Here is a 20,092-nt window from a genome sequence, read left to right on the forward strand (position 1 = left end):
TTTCCACACAGCTACTCAGAAAGCGTGGGGTGTCAAATAAGAAGAGACAAATAGGTATTATTGGGCTTCCGTTACGGGAGACGCAGGCATCTCGTTAAAAAAAGAAGGATGCCAGTTCAATAATGAAGCTGCGAATCTGCGACGAAGGCCGAGGTTTCGAAACAGCTTGCATGTGAGGGACACATGAGGGCAGCATTCAACAACATAAACACGCGACTCTTGAAAATCTGGCGCTACCGAGTGGCTGAAAACTTTCTTATTACGTCAGTGTCAGTACTACATGTTTGTTTTCATTAAAGGTAACATTAATTTGGTTGTTTTTAATAGCTATTGGTGAAATCTGCATTATTTTATTTAGTGAAACGTCGTGCAGAAGTAGCCGTCATGGCCGCACTCCCGTAGACGCACTGGCAGTGCGTTTACAACGCTATTGTGTATCATTGTATCTAATTCGTCGTGTGTTTTGTGTGTTCGTGAAGAGTTTGAGATGCTGGAAAAAAGTCGGTAATCCTTACCTTTAGGACCCCTTTCCTATATAAGGTTAAAAGACTCACCAAAACAGCTGACTAAATGACCCTCAAAAGTGACATTCTGATATTTCTTGGCACATTTGAACATTTGGCAATGACACCTCTTGAATATCAGCAGGTTTAATTTTGTAGAAAGAGGGCTGGGCTTTGATTTATGAGGGGTAAAAAGACGACAATGACAAACAGAAAATATATTAAAAATGCAAGATGGTGAACTGCAAAAAAAGGTAGGAAAGTCACATTTTCTTTGAAAGTGCTTTCAAAATTACAACTAACATGAATTTATCTGAAGTAAAAAGACTGCTCTAGCCTGCAAAAGTCACTTTGGTACTGGACAGTCATCTGCAAAAGTCAGTTTTGAACAGAACTCGTACAAAACAGAGGTGTCCTAAAAGTAAGGATTACCAAAAAGTCCATACTGGGGTACCACTCATATTCCTTAATATGACCTGAAAAGTACCAAACATTGCCAAAAGTTGTAAATCTGATGAAGAAACACTGTTTTAAGGAGAGCAAACATTCTTTGATAATACGTGTTCTGTCATGGCCCATAGACTTTGTGCAGGAACTCTGAGTGGTGGCCCAGTATGGATTTTTTTCCGACCACCCCAACTAGTTGGCGACATTGAGAACATTTAAAGGAGTACTTCTGAAATCAGAAGGCTTCTCTCCGTCAGAGAAGCCTTCTGATTTCAGAAGTAATATAGGGGTAGTCCTTATTTTTAGGACACTTCTATTTTTTACGAGTTCTGTTCAAAACTGACTTTTGCAGATGACTGTCAATTACCAAAGTGACTTTTGCAGGCTAAAGCAGCATTTTTCCCTCCAATAAACTCATGTTTGAAATTTTGAAACACTTTCAAAGAAAATGTGACTTTCCTACCGATTTTTGCAGTCACTAATTAAGTACAAAAATGTCCATCAAAATGCAGACATTTCCCACAGAACCACTACACAGTTTGCCCCTAAACTCCGCACTATACCTCATGACATACTCACGTAATATGCGCAGAACAAACATCGCTGGATTTTGTAGTTTTTTGGCTAAAATAATGAAAAATATGCCCTTTCCGCACTGAGCCAACCTGACACTTGAAACGTGCACGCATATGATCCAGCGATGATTTTCAGTTGCAAAAGAAATGATAGTATGCGCATGCGGGCTCCGAGCAGGCGCGGTTCAATGGGGGGGGGAGGGGGGGGCTGTAGCCCAGCCAAAATTTTGTCTAGCCCCCCCAAAAATTAATTTTGTAAAAAAAAAATTGCATTAGCAAAAAGAAGGATTGTGATGAACATGTGAACGGTCTCCCCCTAAAGAAGAAACAGCCGTGACAAAGATGCATTATTATTGGTGCTCCCCGTTGAAAATATGGCATGAGGCCCCCCCCCCCCCCCCCCCCCCCGCCACCTATTGATTTTCGGAGGCCTAAGTGTCTGGAAAAAAATACTGGTCAACATTTCAGCACGCCTCCCTGAAAAAATTCTGGATCCACCGTGCTAGCCCCCCAAAAATATTGGTTCTAGAACCGCGCCTGGCTCCGAGTGAACCAAAAAATCATCGCTGGATCATATGCGAGCACGTTTCAAGTGTCAGGTTGGCTCAGTGCGGAAAAGGGCATATTTTTCATCATTTTAGCCACAAAAAACGACAGCATCCAGCGATGTTTGTTCTGCGTATATTACGTGTGTTTGTCATGAGGTGTAGTACGGAGTTTAGGGGCAAACTGTGCAGTGGTTCTGTGGGAAATGTCTGCATTTTGATGGACGTTTTTGTACTTAATTAGTGTTTTGTGCTGCAAACAATTTTGCGGGGTTCTTCATCTACGTGGAGCCTACGTGGAGCCTCATAGTTCTAGGAGTAAAACGTGAGATGTGCCCATTGTATTTTTCACAACACGAGTGAAAGCCCAACACAATGAAAGCCCAATGCTGATTGGCTGCTAAAAAAAATAAGTAACATATTTTATTTTTATCAGCCAATCAGCAGTGAGCTTTTACATTGCATCTAGCTTTCACATTTGCCATCTTGGTTTTTGAGTCTGTTTTCTGGTTGTCGTCGTCTTTTAGTTCTACCCCTTAATTTCCCTCATAAATCAAAAGCCTGCCCTCTTTCCACAAAATTAAAGTTTTGATAATAAAGAAGGTGTCATTACCACCTGTTCAGATGGTCAAGAAATATCAGAATGTCACTTTTTAGTGTCATTTAGTTGGCTGTCTTGATGAGTCTTTCAAATATAGGAATGGGTCCTAAATGTAAGGATTACCCATAGGTACGTCATAGATAAAGGGCAGTGTTTTTAATATATGAAGAAAATTTGGGGGTAAACTGACGACGACAACGACAAAACGCAACATGAAAATAAAAATGGCGATCACCACGCGATGGACCATGTGTACCATGAGCACACAAGTCGCGCTGCACGACACCAACTGGCCTGTAAACCGCGTAGGACAATCGTAATTTCTACCCCAAGAAACTTTTCAAAAATTGCCAAAAATGTGTCAAAACATTGAGAGAAGTCTGTTTAAGTTGACAATGTCATTTTTTAGAAATAAAAAACGTTCCTGATTCTAATTTGATAAAAACAAAACACGGGCCCTACACTACACAATTGCCCTAATTTTTCCCTTCAGTGACCTATCAGCCATCAGAAAGTGATAATAGGCCTGTGTCCTAAAAAGTCAGATTTAGCAGGGAAATGTTGAAGTAGGCCTGTATTTGAAATTGAGAAAACACAGAAATTTTCAGACCAGTCTCATACGGTTTGTGCTCAGGGTGAAAAGCGATGGCCAGATACGGGAATCTTTCCAACCCCAGCTCCAATGCTCATCGGGAATTCAACATTATATGAGCTGGTGGTAGTCCAAGTAACTTATCGCTTTTTCAACATTCAGACATGGTCTGGCAAGTAGGTCACCAGACCATGTCCGAATGTTAAAAGGGCGATAAGTTGGGTCCAAGTTACTCCGACTAAAGCTGGAGGCACACATCTGGTTTTTGTCCAGCAGCCAAAATATGGCAGAGGCTGTAAAAAATGGCCTCGGAAAAGCCATTGAAATCATTTTTTTTCTTCATATTTTAGTTTAATAAAGCTAGTTTGAGTAACTCCAGCTCCAATGCTCATCAGGAATTCAACATATAGCGCTTAAACTGTGTTGTGAAGACACAGGAATATAGGGGAACATATGGGAATCTTATGCTTTCAAGGTTTTGCCACCTCAAGAGACCTTTATATTTTAATACTTATATTTTTTTTTCATTTCTGTCATGAAGAGGAAATTCATGTGTTTGAAATTGATACTAAATTCTAAGAGGCCCTAAAAACGGGACACTCTGTATAGGTCTGTATCACAAAAATGGTCCCTTTCCCCTCTATTAATCCCAACCCAGATTGTGATACAGATACAGAGAGCCCTGTTTTTCAGGGCATCTTAGAATCTACAACATACTTTTAGCTCCATGCAGCTCTATATGTCGAATTCCTGATGAGCATTGGAGCTGGAGTTACTCAAGCTAGTACAAAGCATTGTTCTGTTTCAAGTCCACCATTTGTTTCGTAAATGATTGCTGCAGGGCGTGAAGTAAGTTTAATCTCATCTGGGTTTGGATAATAAGGGAAAAAGTAAAATTTAGTATAGACCAAATTTCACGGCCTCCGCCATTTTCCAACTGCTGGACAAAAACTAGAATGTGCCTCCAGCTCTACATGTCGAATTCGTGATGAGCATTGGAGCTGGAGTTTCTCATCTCCATCTTGTATGGCAAGTTTTCAATACCTTCAGTTTTGGGACTCTTATAGACAGTATTGAGAGTTCCAAATGTTGGGACTAGAGTTTCTCAAGCTAGAGCTGGGGCAACAACTATTGGAAAGAGTTCCATACCTGGACATCACTGGACACCCTGTGCACAAACCCTATGAGACTGGTCTGATAAATTTGAAGTGTATTCTCAGTAAAAACTTCAATATTTTTCCTGCTAAATTTGACTTTTAAACTTGTTATCCCTTTCTGATGGCTGATAGGTCACTGTGGGGAAATATTAGTGATGTCGATGCAATATGTATGGAATTCTTCCCCAACTATTTTTTCCCCAGCAGTCAGAAAATGGCGGAGGCCATGAAAAATTGCCTCAACTGAAATTGTCTTTTTCCCCCATTATCCAAACCTAGTTGGGAATGAAACTCACCTAGTACCATGCAGCAGTCATCACAAAGCAAAGGATCAACTTGAAACAGAACTACACTGGCTAAAATATGGGGAAACAATGATGATTTTGGTGGCTTTTCAGATAGAACTGTCGCGTCGCAGCTGTGTTGTGGCGACATTTACAGCTTGCGTCTGAAACTGGTATGGAAACCACATATACATACATCGCACTGCATGGAGACATGTACACGATATGGTTACCATACTATTTTCAGGTGCGCGTTGTAATTTCAAATTTCGACCCCTCCCCCTAGATATCCCACTGGTCATGGCTTCCAATAGTATACAACTGCTTTATGTGCAGTTTCTTTATATTTCCAGTGTGTTTTTGGTCCAACGTAATAACACCAAAATGGATGAGAAGCAGGGAGCAACTTCTGATGATGTCCCAACTGGGGAGGTAACGTCAACCACAGTTACGGAGGGTGATGTTGTCAAGATGCCAACAGCTGTGGCCATCACTATGGATGCTATTCCCAATGAAGATAAGGAGGACAAATCCAAAGGTGACTTGTTATTCTTTTACTTGGTGAAGACGTTTGCCCCTTTGCCAGGTCAGCTAAGTGTAATCTCATTCATGTGATTTTGTCCATTCTTGCCAATTTCAGAACTTAATACTTTATTCCAGTGGAATTCACTTTGCTGCAAAACAGTTTCATTGTTTTCCAGGTTGTTTTTTCAAATTGGGGGATCGAGGGTTCAATTTCATAAAAAATTGTCGTTGTTGAACTGTCCAACTTGTTAATTTCTGATGAATGAATGCAAAGTTTACAAAGCCATTCATATCTTAAAACATTACTTCTTTGTTGATTAATATAAAGCCCATTGAGAAAAGGTAAATAAAAATATCAAAATATTACGAGGCATCAACAAAGTATCAAGTATCAGAAAACCTTACCAGCTCAAGTACCAGACTGGTGATAGTACAAATCATTGTTTGTGTTTGGTAGTGTTTAATTACGCACAAAAAGAATAGTTTACAAGTAATGAGTGATTCAGAGTGAAATGGGAGGAATATTATCGCAAGGTAAAATCTGGACTTTTCCATTTCACGAGGCAAAGCCAAGTGAACTGGGAAAGTCCAGATTTTACCAAGCGATAATATTTCTCCCATTTCACAATTTAAAGCCATTCATTATCTATATATATAAGAGAGAGTTTTACTCGGCCTCCGAGACGATGTTTGCTCATGAAAGGATCCGAGACCGCGGGCTCCTGCGGCGCCAAAATCGATCCACGTCCGTGGAAAAATGCGGAGGGTGTCTTCCGCCGGGTCGGACACTTCGGGTCGTCCTGATTTTCCGGACGGACCGGCGATCGGTTTCGTCGATTTTTCGTGACTGCGTTTTGCACAGGAATTTGCCGTTGTGTGCTGGCTTTTCTGGGAGTCTAGACTGTGCGAGGTCAGCGGCTTCAACGTAGGGGTTCCGTTTACGTGTTCTACTTCTGCAAAAGTGTTCATTCTGCAAAAGTGTTCACCAAACGGTTGTATGGGGTGACCTTGGTAAAATATTTTTTGTCCATGGTGCGTGGCCACCAAGTGTCCCTATTCTTTCCTATGCTTTGCTTGCCGCCCCTGCGCTGAGTACAACAAATACTCAGATTGACTACACATTAGTATGCCTTGGGCGGTCTGACCAATCGAAAGTCTACACTGTGTACTTCCGGGGTCTGCCTAAAACCGTCGATGGTAACACGTACTGCAGCATGCTCCACACCCTGGAAACGAGGTTGGGTCTACGGTGCTCGCTATTGCACAAGCATGTGACGTCGCTGTTGCTTCCATAATGTGTTTACAGCTCCATGCTTCCACTAGCTCTATGCTTCCACCAAGGCTGAACGTTGTGAGTTCGCTGCCCGCCACGTCACGGTATAATTCAGTGTCGTGTTATAATTTCGGGGGCCTGTTTGGGATCAACGAAGGATCGATGCATTGCTTCAAATATCGCGATCTTGAACGCAGTCACAAAAAAAACCGACAAAACAGATCGCCGGTCCGTACGGAAAAAATGGGAAGACCTGAAGTGCTTGATTTAGCGGAAGAAATTCTCCGTATTTTTCTATGGACGTGAAGCCATTTTGGCGTCGTGGGAGACCGCGGTCTCGGATCCTTTCAGGGGCGAACATTTCTCGGAGGCTGAGTAAAACTTGCTCTTATATAGCTGGTTGACCAACTTGAATAAAACTTGAAAGTTCAAGTTTACGTTTATTGAAGAGTCCAATACTGAAACTTAATTATGACCTTCCTCCATCATTCAGACCGTTTGTAATTTTATGGTAACACTCAACATTTTCATTGCAAATGACAACTTCACGTTTGATTGCATTATGATTTATTGTCAAAACTGTACAATCAGCCTTCGCCTGTGTACTACGGTAACCTTTTCACTACGTTTTCCCTGCAATGCGACTGCCTCACAAAATGCCAATTTAACAGACCAACGGGAACATTTACAGACAGTTGTCATGGTACATAATCATGTGTAAAAATCGGTGGGGAACAGGGGGACCCCCCCCCCCCCACATTTTAAAGCGGGGACATTGTTTGGTCCCCCCCCCACTTTTTCTTCCCCGAATAAAAATTGTAGCCTACTAAAATGATTCTATTGCTCAGAATACCGTGTAGCTGATTCAATTACCCCAAGCTCGAACATGATGTTTAAAAGATGATCTTTTGCTCAAATTGGTTTTAGTGGTCAGAAATTGCCTCAGATCACACCACAAAAATTGCTTTTCTATAACTGCATGTCTCCTCAATGATCCCCCATTTATATTTAACTGCCCACTTTTTCATCCCCAACACTACGCCCTATATACCCAATCTATGATCGGGTAAATCAGCTTGTTTGTTTTATATAACTGACTTATATATCCAGGGGTGTGAAATCTCAGCTTTATAGCTGATTTCAGCTTTTTTTGTTTTGAATTTCTTTTTTCCCTCACATTCTGTGTACAAAAGTATAGGACATTTCCAAAGTTCAGCTTTTTTTACAGGGCAATTCCACACCAAAGTGGACATGACACCAAAAAATTCAAATACATGTGACTTAAACAAATTTGGCATCAAATGAAAGCTAAAAGTCTATATTTTCAAGATTTGAAGTCGGAATTTTATTTTTTATACATTTCGGTACCAAAAACTAGGATTATGTAATAATCCTGTTTTAATCCTAAAAATGTGATTAATAGTGATATGAAAGTATTCTACCAATAGACACACAAAAATATGTACTAATGCCATCAGTTTCTGTCATGAGAAAGTATTGGTCTTGAAAAACCGACTAAAACTTGTTTTTAACATTTTGCGTAATTTGTTTCGCTTCAGTGACTTCTAATATTTCAGCCTTCGAAAATGTCCTTCCGTTACCGAAAAAATACATATTTTTAATTTATTTTTAAAACTTGCAGTATGAATGCATTGAAAGTTATTGTGCAAAGCAAGTTTAGGTAGGCCTTCAATATGACATTATAACTGACACTGCTGTACTTCTGGTGTTTTAATTACAATTAATTAAATCACGTCCTTCCGTTACCAAATTGGTAACGGAAGGATGGTAACGGAAGGACAAATCGTATTTTTATCAAATGTTACGACATTTGCGCTCATGTTTGAAAAATGAAAATCACTGCAAATACATGCATGTATAATGAGCATTGAAAGGACATTCATGTGACCCACCTTCACAAAAGCGGGATAAGCAGGGCAAGGTGTTTATTACAAAGGAAGGCACAGGCATGTACAACATGTACAATGTACATGTACATATATGCCAATGTACCAGTACTTGTACATGTATGGAGTTGTCAGGTTGTTGCAGAAAATCAAATCATAAAGTTGCTGCCATCAGCATTCATGGACAATAGAGAAAGATACAAATTCTGTGAAGCCATTCCAGAAGCAAATTAAGTCAAAAATGAGATGGCAGAAAGTACCGGTACTTTGGGGCACTTTCATTCAATTTACATGTGTAAGACATGTTAGGTGCAGTCTTTGACAAATTATGCCCAAGTTAACAACTTCAGTTTGGATGTTTATAAATTAATTGTTACTACTCTAAATCATTGTAATTTGATTTCAAACATTGATTTTAGAGTTCAAATAAAAGTAACACCTAACTGAAGCCATCAGTTCTACCGGTAGATGTTTTTACCTTAAATGTACATGTAGGCTGGTCGCCCCCCCCCCCCCCACCCTTTAGGTAAACCTTTGAACCTACCGGTATTATTATTAAAGGTTGTTGGTGAACATGTAACCAATATACTCAAGTGTTCAAATACTGTGTATTTAAACTTTTAAGGATTGAGGTGATGGGTTTGAAGTCTATTTCTGTAGTAGTCCTGTGTTCGTGAATTATGTGTTTTGGGTTGTTTTCGTTTTTCTTTTGTTATCATTAATAAGCAGGCTTCTATCTTTATCTCAATAGTTTCTTGGGTATAATTATTTATGCCAGGTCTGCATATTGTTGATTTCACATTCAGTTACACATTTAAGCAATTTGTTTCACTTGTATAATTAGTGTAAATTCACATTTTGTTCATGCTATAATTGAGTAAACCTTTTGTCCTTCCGTTACCGTCCTTCCGTTACCAAATTATAATCTGCTTAAAACGTTGTAATTATATAACCGAAACACTTAAAGTCAAATGAAAGGTGGTATAGTATAGATAAAGCTTCAGGGATTCCATTTCCTACCTTTAAAATATAATTGCCCCATAAAATTCACAGAGTTTTTGGAAAACGCGAGTAAGTTGGAAAACCCTTGTCCGTTTTACCGTCCTTCCGTTACTGACCTCATTAATATTCATAATTCATAAACGGGAGGTATTCATGCCCCCCAAAAGTGTGGAAATGAAAGTAGCATTATAGCAATACAAATGTGACATTTGTTTGCTGTAACTATGAACAGTGTCTGTGATACACACATTTGAAATTTTGTTTAATGAGTGAAAACGTCCTTCCGTTACCGTGGAATTGCCCTACACCTTTTTCAGCTGTTTTCAGCTATTTTCAGCTATTTTTGTCAGAGGTCACTCACACCCCTGATATCCTTGTCATTTGATATATTTTAATTTTTATTTCAATACAAAATAGGTGAAAACTGTATTTCTCTCTTCCAAACCACTCCTTCATGAAAATGTTTTAACTCAACTCTGTAGCGCTGGCTCTTTGGAGCAATTCGCGCCGCGCGCAATGCTGAACGCACAATGTACCAGCATACATTTGCACACAAATACAGCTTCATGGAACAAGAATGATCCTTCGCTTGTACCCCCCGCCCTGCAAACAGGACACTGGGATACTCTGATGAGCTTCACAGAATCTTGTGAAGGAATGGCCTATGACCTATGTATAAAAAGCATCTGACTGCAGCTGTTCAAGACCGCAGTTGGACAATAAGGCAAATGCTATCCGAAAATTCTCATAGAACTGCTCATATTCCATACCGGATGTGATTTCTGTTTCATTGCGGACCATGTGGACAAAATTTTGAGCGTCGCATAATGGAATCGTTCGTGATTCGAAACGGAGCCTGAGCAAGTGATGGGAATTGTTAATTTTACAACACATCAGTTTTACAGAATTTCCTACATTATTACGCTTTTCAACGGGAAAAAAACATCTGTAAACTGGAATAAAAGAGTAATGAATCAGCCTTAACGGCCGTTTCAAACCTTGCAGAGTCATGACCTTGATGATGCGCAGGTCACTGGTCACGCAAAATCCAACCAATCAGAGCGTGAATTCATCAGAGTATCCCAGCGTCCTGTTTGCAGGGCGGAGGGTACGAGTGAAGAATGATCCTAACTGTTCAATAGTATTTCCGATTCCCCATGGGCGAATATGACTTTTTGTACCTCGGTGTGAATGGGAGCAATAACGAATGTCACGTACATGTACATGTAATGTGAGTTCCACCGAACAAATGACAAGGATCTGTGTGTCAGTTAGGCTATATAACAGCTTATTATGAACGGCAGAAATGGGTAATTTTTGGGAACCATCCATATTAAGATATATGCAGGCTTATCTCTAACTTTACAAAGACATTCATATTTTGTAGCATTCATTTTTCAATTATCGATGGGTACGTTACAGTGTATATGAAGACTATTAAACTTTGGAATGCTTTTTATCAAAGTTTGAAGTTTATTGATCTGTTTGTCAGTGTGAACTGATTTTCTTGTGCAGTGTCTCACTTGAAAAATTATAATTAAACTTAGAAATATCTCATGCTTAAAAAAAATCAAAGTAACTTGATTTTATCTGATTGGAATTGGTCTTTTAATTTGTTCTTTTGTGTCTATCAGGTCTTGACCCACAAGATAACCATTCCACCAGCACCTCTGACGTACCAGTAACTGGCACTGCCATAACAGATCCTTATCACTATCTGACACAACAGCACTTCACCTCAGAGATCTTCAAGATTGAGATCCAAAACCTCCCAAGACATTTTGGATTTGCGGTGAGCATTCAACTCTCGATAATGATAATACAGTTTGTGCTCTATTAAGAGTTTATGATGTTCTCCATGGTGAGGATTTCTCAGGGTCTTTTTGTAATTTTGTATAACAGCATTTAAAGGCAATTGGATGAATTTCACTAAACCTGGAAATATCCTAGCCTCATGTCTATATGAAAGTAATGGTAAACTGCTTGTAGAAAGTTGTAATCTTTTTTCCAGTGCACTTTTTACAATGCCTGTACACTTTAATAGTTGTTTCTACTGTTGCTGTGATATCGCTTTAGGTATTTCACATTTACAGCTTTGTGATTTTCTGTGTAACTTGTGAAACTAAAATTCATTGCATTGAAAATGTACATGTACACGTAGCAGTTTGTTGTTAAAGTATCTGACTGACTGCCTGTGCCTCGTGCACAATGAACAAAGAGTCACATCAACCTCAACCAAAACACTTTGTAACTTTCCGTCCTTAAACAGCAGTGACACTGAAGTTCCAGCTCATGACATCACTGCATTGCTCATGAATATGGAACTTGGCACTTTCATCAAAACATGTTAAAGCCTGGAGCATCGTAACCCTTCATCAACTAAAAACCTCAAGATCTGTTTCAAATGCACTTAAGTATCTGCAGTGGAAAATGTAGGGTTATACATGTACAAATGTAGATGTTTGTGCCAATTCATGTAGATTTTCACACAGACAAAGTTTAAAAACAAACTTGCTCATTTAAACGCACACAAAAACCTCATTCAAGTAACAGTTAACATGTACATAAGTGTGCAGTTTTGTAATCCATTTGCCTAGACGATCATTTTCAAGTATTTCTGAACCAAGAATGTTAGATTTTCTGTGATCTGGCAGATGCAAGATAGGCGCAGATACAAGTGGCGCTTTCAGCTAAATGCATGTTCCTGTGCCTCTTCCCATTTCACATGATTTGGTTTTCCTTTATAGTCAGATCTGTAATCGGCACTGCAATGGCTGAAAAGTTTGGAATGAATTTGTGATAGTAATTCCCATAAAGGCCCATAAGTGATCTAACTTCCTTTTTCATTCGTTGACGAGATGCATTCAGGATTTTTGTGATCTTTTCCGGCTGTGGCTTTACAACACCGTTTCCTACAATGTGCCCAGAAAATCAAGGGAATCATATCCAGCCATACATTTCAATGGTTTAGCAGTCAAATTTGCCTCCCGCTAGCAGTTCAAAACATCTTGAATTGTTTCGATGTGTTGCTCTCAAGTATCCGTGTATATCAGAATATCATCAATGAAATTCACAGCATGCTGTATGTTTTCCAGCAATTTTCTCATCATGCGTGTGAAAGTAGCCGGTGCATTCACTGTTCAGAAAGGTAACACAGTGAATCGGTACAAACCCTGGGAGGTAAAGAATGTAGTCTTATCTTTGTCTGCGTCAACAATCAGTATTTGCTAGCACCCTTTTGTGAGGTCTAATTTAGTTTAAAAAATCGCAGTGCCTACTTGTGCCATGAGGTTTTCTGGATTTGGGATTAGTTTGGGATAAAAAATGGTGACTATTTAGTTTCCGAAAATCTACGCAAAACTGATTTGTGCCGTCTTTCTTTCGCACTAAACGATGGGTGAGACGTACTTCCACTCCAATTTTTTGACAACACCGAGTTTGATCATGGTATCGATTTCCTTCTTGATTACATCTTGAGTTGAAAACGGTACCAGATACGCTTTGGAGTAGATTGTGAGTTTGACATTATACTCAATGAGATCTGTGCAACCTGGAAGATCGGTTAAGACGTTGGCGTTTTCTCTGAGCGTTTCTGTCAGTTGCTGTTTTTGTGCTTCTGTGCGAGTCTCACAGAAGCACATCTTGCCAAGTTTCAGTTTGTGTTATCAGTAGTAGTTTTACCTCCATCATTCCTTCTTCAATCTCGTAATTGATTACGCTGTGGCTAACATGGGTGAGACTTGCCGCGGCATGGATGATTTCTGGTGCGTTTTGGGTTTCTGATCGAACTATGTACTTTTTGAGGAGATTTGTGTGAAATGTGTGCAGCTTACCGTTCATCTCGATACAATAGTCACGTTGTGCAACTTTCTGTAATACAGGAAACGGCCCTTTCCATTGCATGAGTAATTTGTTCGCGTCAGTTGGCAGGACAACTAATACTCGGTGGCCGGTATCAAACTTTCGATCTCAAGTACGTGCGTCGTAGTATTTCTTATAGCGAGTACTGGACTTCGCGAGTTCTTCTCAAGCTAGTTCGCAAGTAGGCTCTAGCCGTTCACACAAGTCTATGACATATTGGTAAGTTGTCTTTACCTCATCATCTAATTTTTCTCCAGTCCATAACTCTCTGAGGATAGTAAGAGGACCTCGTGCTGAACGACCTTTCTTTAGCTTTTGTGGTCTTGTCTCAACTGCAGCTGTTTTCTCGTCACGAGGGCTTTGGCATTTCTGTTCCGGTGTGTCATTTCGTTTACCTGACCAACTGGGATCAGGATCACGCGGGTCTCTAACACCTGTTATGTTTCCCTATAAGATCGTACAAGGGATTTGGCATACACAATGCATTCACGGTTCCTACAATTAATACAGCGAATCTATTTCAATACGCGCGACTGAAACATTCCGTGTACTGTCTAGAAGAACACACTTTTGTTTTGTCTCCAACATTTGTTCCTTCTTAACTAAACTCTGTTTGACGACAACCGTACCACATCCGCTATCACGCAGAACCTTAACCGTTTCATTGCCTACATACCCGTCACTTACTGGAATTTGGTTACCGATTGTACACGCAACACTAATCATGGGGACTTCATGCCCACAAGACAGTTTCAAATTTTCTCCTATTTGACCTGCACATTCGCATAGCGATGACTTTTTGGTTATGCACCCAGTAACTTCTTGTATTTCTTGCCCTTTTTTCTTCGTCGGTTCGTTCTGTTACTTCCAGACTTGCAGATTGAGCTAGATAGCCCTATGAACAAGAACAATACAAGCACTATCAAACTAATCCTAGCGCAAGTGCGTTTGTGAGGGGAGATTCCAGAAATACCTAACTTACGCAACAACAGCTTGGTTCCATGTGACTTAGTGCGCGTTACATAATCGCCAACATGACATGAAAATCTGTCTATAGGCATCGCAATTTGGGCTTCTCAATGCACGCTGCCTAGCAAGGGCTTCCATAAACTACCTTGAACATCTGTCGTGTATAACCACACACCTAATACTACCGGCTTTTCTCAATTTGTTCTTTTCATTTCCCGGACGAGCCCCCATTTGTCACATTCCCTGGTTTGCTCCTCCCCAAGAAATATAACCCTCAGTAGTCTGGTACATCGTCACACAAAATAAATTGTCAATTCACTCGAATGAATTGACAATTTATTTTCTGTGATGGTGTACCAGACTTCTGAGGGTCATATTTCTTGGGGAGGGTCAAACCAGGGAATGTGACACTGATAGTTGGTTGCAATCTGTTCTGGGCCTGCACATTACTGATGACACAGGAAGTATTGACAATTCCCTACTTTAAAGTAAAATACGTTTCTATTCTTGATAATATGCTGTGAACGTTTCTCGTTACCAGTAAGGTGTTTCACGGTAATATGCGCCAATCACAAGATGGAATTTTTGCAGATGAAAATCAAATTAGGTTTCGCCCTCCTCCGACGTATAAACACTGTTTACTCAGTGTGTTAAGGGCCTGTCACATTATATGCGATCTCATAGGAGACCTTACAGCGACCAAAAATATTTCATAAATTTAACAATCGCAGCGAGGACGCAAGAAAATGACAACTTTCTGTATCAAAGAAGCTCAAGCTATGCTCATACTGTGCTCTTCCCACACTTACGATGCGCTCAACTCGCTCTTTATGCGCCCCTGTCAAGCTCAATTACTTGATCTAGTCGCTGCCGCTGCGCTGTCACTGCGCTCACACTACGCTCTGCTCGCTGTTGATACGTCCTAGTAGCTCGCGTCGCGCCCTCTATTCGACCAAAATACGCTCATGTGACGTCACTCGCGCTGTATAAATACCACGACAAAACGGTCAATACATAGTCCAGTTTCAAATTATTCTACAAGTTCATCGCAGTCGAGTTACTTTCTCATGGAGACTACATCGACTGTCTTGCGCCTAGGCTGCCTCAATGCCACTTCAATGTCGGATGATTCACGCTCGCACAGCGCCCGAGTTGCGTCATTGCGGCGCCCTGGCCAGAGCGCAGAGGTGTTGCGATTGTTTTGGGCATGTTCAAAGACCTTGGCGCTCATCAGAGACCATTAAGACCCTCCGGCGCCCATCTGGCGACCTATGTAGTTGTTGCTACGATCTAGTAGTTGTTTTTGCGCCCCAGCTACTTTTCAAGGACGCAGTAAGAGCGCACATAAGATCGCAGACAGTGTGACAGGGGCTTTACCTCCCGAGAGAAAGTTGCCTCATACACGAACATCAATGCGTTCTGTACCGCGTGTGCAAGCACTGAGAAAAAGGAACATTGTTCTTGACAGCTTTCCAGTGACTGCTGACTCGCTGTGTGTTGTGCATGCCCTTGGCTTGGTGGCTTGCTGCTGCTTGGCCTGGCAGCACGGTGCTCTTGGTCATTTTCTGCCTGCATGTGGAATCACATGAAGCTCCATCTGCTTCCCTGGCTGCAATGGTCGGCTGGGATTCCGTCTTGGGAAGCAACGACAGCACAGTTTGAGGAATGAGAAAGCCTTGACTACAGCTGCACGACAGTCAGCGTTAGTCAGCACTGTAGACGAGGGAATTAATTGAGCTATTGATAAGTCTGAAGATTTTCTGCAAGTTCTAGATATTCAATAGCTTGGGCAGGCAAAGTATAAGTTGTTCCCAGAGTATAAATAATTGCAGCTGAAACGTTCAGTGAGTTCAGAATGAAAAGAAAAGAAAAATGGCAGTATTGATGATAACCATACAGAGGACCTTGCCTGCTAGCTTGGGACAATTTGGCAGCAGAGAATCTCTCAGCTGCTATGATACTACAAAATAACTGGAAACAGCAACAGACATGTATTTGACACTCTGGAATGCTTTGTACACTTTGGATGAACACAATACAAATATACATTGTGTCTTAAGGAAGAGCAAGTCAGCCACAGCCAGATTGGATAAGTAGATGTTGACGATTGTACGCATTGACTTCACTCGAATGACTGTGAAGAGAAAGACCAAGTTTAAGAGGCGGCTGATTGGTGCTTTGATTTCAGTACTTAACCATAGTATTTGTTAATTTCTTTTGTGAGTCTTGATAAAGTTCTCATGGTGCTTTTCAACTTCATCGATCTCCATATCCAACATTTTATTTAGATGTAGCAAAGAGTTTTCTGTCCTATTTCAAGATCACTCCAGTTTTATACTAACAGCGAATATAAGACCTGGAGCAATGGGTAGTTGAAACAAAAAGCTTCTGCATTTTTTCCCCTTAGTGTTTTTTTATCTCTAAGATTTGTAAGGATTAGTTCTTTGTTCCTTGTTTTGAATGCATACTAAACCAAAGTAGACAATAGAGTTTCACAGTTGACTTTGGCATGGATGTGCTTCAGAATAACTTTTTATTTTCTCTTCAAGACTTTTTTACATGTACATTGTGTAATCCGTCGTTAAGGTTTTGCTCATATCTAGGTTACTTAAAAAAAGTGAAATGGCACTCTGCACTTTTTACAGAGTTGTACAGCTCATAAAAGATCATCTGTAACTGAATAAAATTAGATGCAGATCAAAAAATGACACAAAATCTTTCAGGTTGTTCACTACGTTTTGCTTACAACATATTTATTTATAACTCGCATATAGAAACTTGACACAAGCTTTAGATTTGGACTTTGGATAATCAAGAAAGACATTTAAAATGCAGATACAAATAGTCACTGCATCAACAAAGATTTGAAACCATGGAATTCCTACACTCTCTTGCTTGAAATTGAAAGTGTACTTTGAATTCTGCTATCAAATGTTATACTCAGAAAGTACCCATGAACTTTTCTTTTTGTTGTTGGCCCAAACTGATGACCAGCTTTGCAAACAGATTGGCTCCCGTCCATACATTAGTGATACTGATTGTGGGGGGGGGGGACCAACCTACCCAGCAAGAACAGAAATAATGTTTGGCAGCCAATAATTTGGAATTGTAAAGTAATAATTCAATAACTAAACATGAGCTTGTTTTGTGTTTGGTGTTTCATTCAAAAGTGAATAACTTTTGTATTGCTTGAAAAATAGCAGATTGGTAAAGAAATCTGTTTTTTCGGGATGAAATTAGAAAATAGCACGGAACTTTAAGTAAATTCAGTACCTCATCTGGCATTTGTTGAGCAAAACTGTTATGTGGACAGTTTTCCTTGTTTTTTTTCCCTAGAAGGTACATCATTAAAGGTTGCATGTCTGTGTAGAGTGTGTGTGCGATTCACAGTTTCAGATGATTCTTATTTTATCTGATAAACTGTCTAAGTTGAACACATTACCCTCATTGTTTCAAGCTTAAACTTTAATTTGCACATGCACTACCAGAACTATGAACTGAAGTTATGAGAATGGTTGTATGTAGAAAGATGACAAGTTCCACTCACAATCCATTATCCTTTGGAGATACGGTGGACACAATACGAGGGCGCTATGAGGTCTGGGTCTAGTCTTTTGCATAAGTTACCCCAATATACCCAAATCAATTAACACCGTCGTATTGTGTATTGTGTCATGTTGTATTAGAGCAGTTGAGCTATTCACTTTTTCCCAAATTGTTAAGACTCTGAAATACTGAATGTGCTTTTCACATCTTTTTCCAATCTACAGGTTAAACAACATGGTGACTCCACTGTGGAACCAGCCGTATGAGGACCAGCTATCCACCAGACAGACCAACAGCAGGGAGTTTCTGAGGAATTTATCCAAGGTGCTGCAACGGAACATTGGGGAGATGTCTCCCTGGCTGAAGCAACAAAGGTGAGCTACTCACCAAAGACACGGGATGGTTGTGGGCCAGAATGGAAATGTGATCTTCGTTGACAAAAAAAACTGTTTCCAAACACAGTTTTGTGGCAAGTGGACTTACATGTACAGCCACCCTGAAATTTTGTTAAAAGTCCAGAAAATGATGCCTCATTTTTCTTGAGAATCAATTAAAACGCAGCAAACTTTGGGCCAACTTCTGAAATAAACTTCCTTTCCACGCACAAAAGTCCCAAAGATTAAAGGGGGGGGGGGAAGTTGGTAAAAAAAATGTTTACAAGCAAAAAGCAAAAAAAATGAACACAAAACCAAAACTTCACAATTCATAAGCTGCTCGAATGAGACTCGCACCAACAATCTCCTGCTTCCTAGTGCAGATGTCTCAACTACTTGACCATCAGGCTTGCTGGGGTTGGCTGGCTGGTCCCAATCTGATATAGCAGGTGCCACAATCAATGAGTTTAATTAATTGTTTACGTAGGGGAGTTGTGAATGTGAATACCTGGTTTTGCCCTTCACCAATGTAAATTTGAATGCACTGTATATTCAGTGCTGTCTGAGAGCTTACGAGCAAAGATTCTGCAAGCTTGCTTGGGTGGGATATGAACCCATGACCTCCTGCTTACTAGTGCAGACATCTTAACCACTCAATAACAGAGCTTGCAAAGGTTAGTGGGCCAGTTTGAATCTTGTGCATATATAGCTTTGGTTACCACAAGAAATTCACAAGCCTGTTGGAGTGGGATTCGAACCCACAACCTCGTGTTTAATAGTGCACTCTTCATTTGATTGACAGGAAGAGCCATAGTGGGATGGCATGTGAGTTGGAGCCAATTAAGCCATCGGTAAGCAAGCTAGGTGACAAATATTTGTTGATAAAAATATAGATTTTATTTAAATTTATTTGTAGTATTGTGAATGATTCTATGAATTTTAATCTGAATGATAGTTCACTTTGGCACATAGTGTTAGGTTAGCTTGACTGGTGTGATCTAATATTTCAACCTGGATTTCTTGTTAGATAAACTATACAGCATGTGAATCTTTTGTGGGGTAAATATTCCTGACATTGGAGATGTCTGATTTGTTCCTTTAATTTTCATTGTTTGTTTGCACACTCACAGCCAGTATTAGAGAGCTATCGCATCAAGTGTGAGTTTACCATCGGCAAGAGTGTAGATGGCATCGGTGAGTTAAACTGACAATTATTTTTATTTATCCAATCTCTTCATTTTTTGTGTGTATCCGCTCCGTTCACAAGTACCCCCTCGCCTGGATATAAAGTGTGCACACACGTACATAGTGTGCCTGTTATGAAAACCGCAACAGAAAGTTTCAGGATTTTTTTCAGTTATCCCCCTAATTTTTTGTCAGGTCTTCATGAAACTTGGCCCTGGATAAATTGTGCAAACGTTTCAGTTTTATGTCTTATTATTTTCATTGACAGATAACACTGTTGGTTTCCGGCTTGGCGCTTACAAAAGTATATATTTCCTCTGAAGTTTCCTTTTTGCAAAAGACGTAGATCAGCTTTTATGTTTGATTGGATCGGCTGTCGAGGGGCGTGGCCTATTAGTAGCTAATGCTGATCAATTCCAACCAATCAGAATGCAACACACAGAAAGATTGACAGGTGTACATATTGTGCATTGTCTAATATGTCTGTCAGGAATTAATTATTGAAAAGAAAGAAACAAGCCACAAAAGACTTAAACCCTTGTCATCCCCTTTGCTAACCAATATGTTGGCTTACTTTTGTGGCATGAATATTGAGGGTATATGTTTGTACTTTCAACATTGACCAGCAAGCTCTTTTACTCAGTAGGGATTTTTCAACAATTACATTTGTACAAGCAAGAATTAGGTTTTAAATAAAAACATTCAGGAAAATCACTGTTTGTTTAAATGTTGCTAGTGAACACTTT

General features: G+C 40.0%; 1 protein-coding gene across 7 annotated transcripts in view; it reads left to right on the forward strand.

The window, feature by feature from the left end:
* The window catches only part of LOC119742882 (tRNA (uracil-5-)-methyltransferase homolog A-like), a 51,785-nt gene that overhangs the window by 3,956 nt on the left and 27,737 nt on the right, over window positions 1-20,092 (forward strand). For 2 of the 7 annotated variants that reach the window (XM_038219120.1, XM_038219122.1), the window contains exons 2-7: window positions 5,058-5,242; window positions 11,046-11,203; window positions 18,012-18,161; window positions 18,964-19,012; window positions 19,292-19,355; window positions 19,615-19,650. In XM_038219120.1, the coding sequence (XP_038075048.1) occupies window positions 18,022-18,161; window positions 18,964-19,012; window positions 19,292-19,355; window positions 19,615-19,650 (289 nt within the window). In that variant the 5' untranslated portion in view covers window positions 5,058-5,242; window positions 11,046-11,203; window positions 18,012-18,021. Of the gene's footprint in view, window positions 1-146; window positions 300-1,105; window positions 1,108-5,057; window positions 5,243-11,045; window positions 11,204-18,011; window positions 18,162-18,963; window positions 19,013-19,291; window positions 19,356-19,614; window positions 19,651-20,092 lie in introns of those variants that run through there. The other 5 variants (XM_038219119.1, XM_038219121.1, XM_038219118.1 and 2 more) reach the window with 5 other exon arrangements.

This window comes from Patiria miniata, unplaced genomic scaffold, assembly GCF_015706575.1.
Source record: "Patiria miniata isolate m_02_andy unplaced genomic scaffold, ASM1570657v1 HiC_scaffold_6, whole genome shotgun sequence".
Lineage (NCBI taxonomy): Eukaryota > Metazoa > Echinodermata > Asteroidea > Valvatida > Asterinidae > Patiria > Patiria miniata.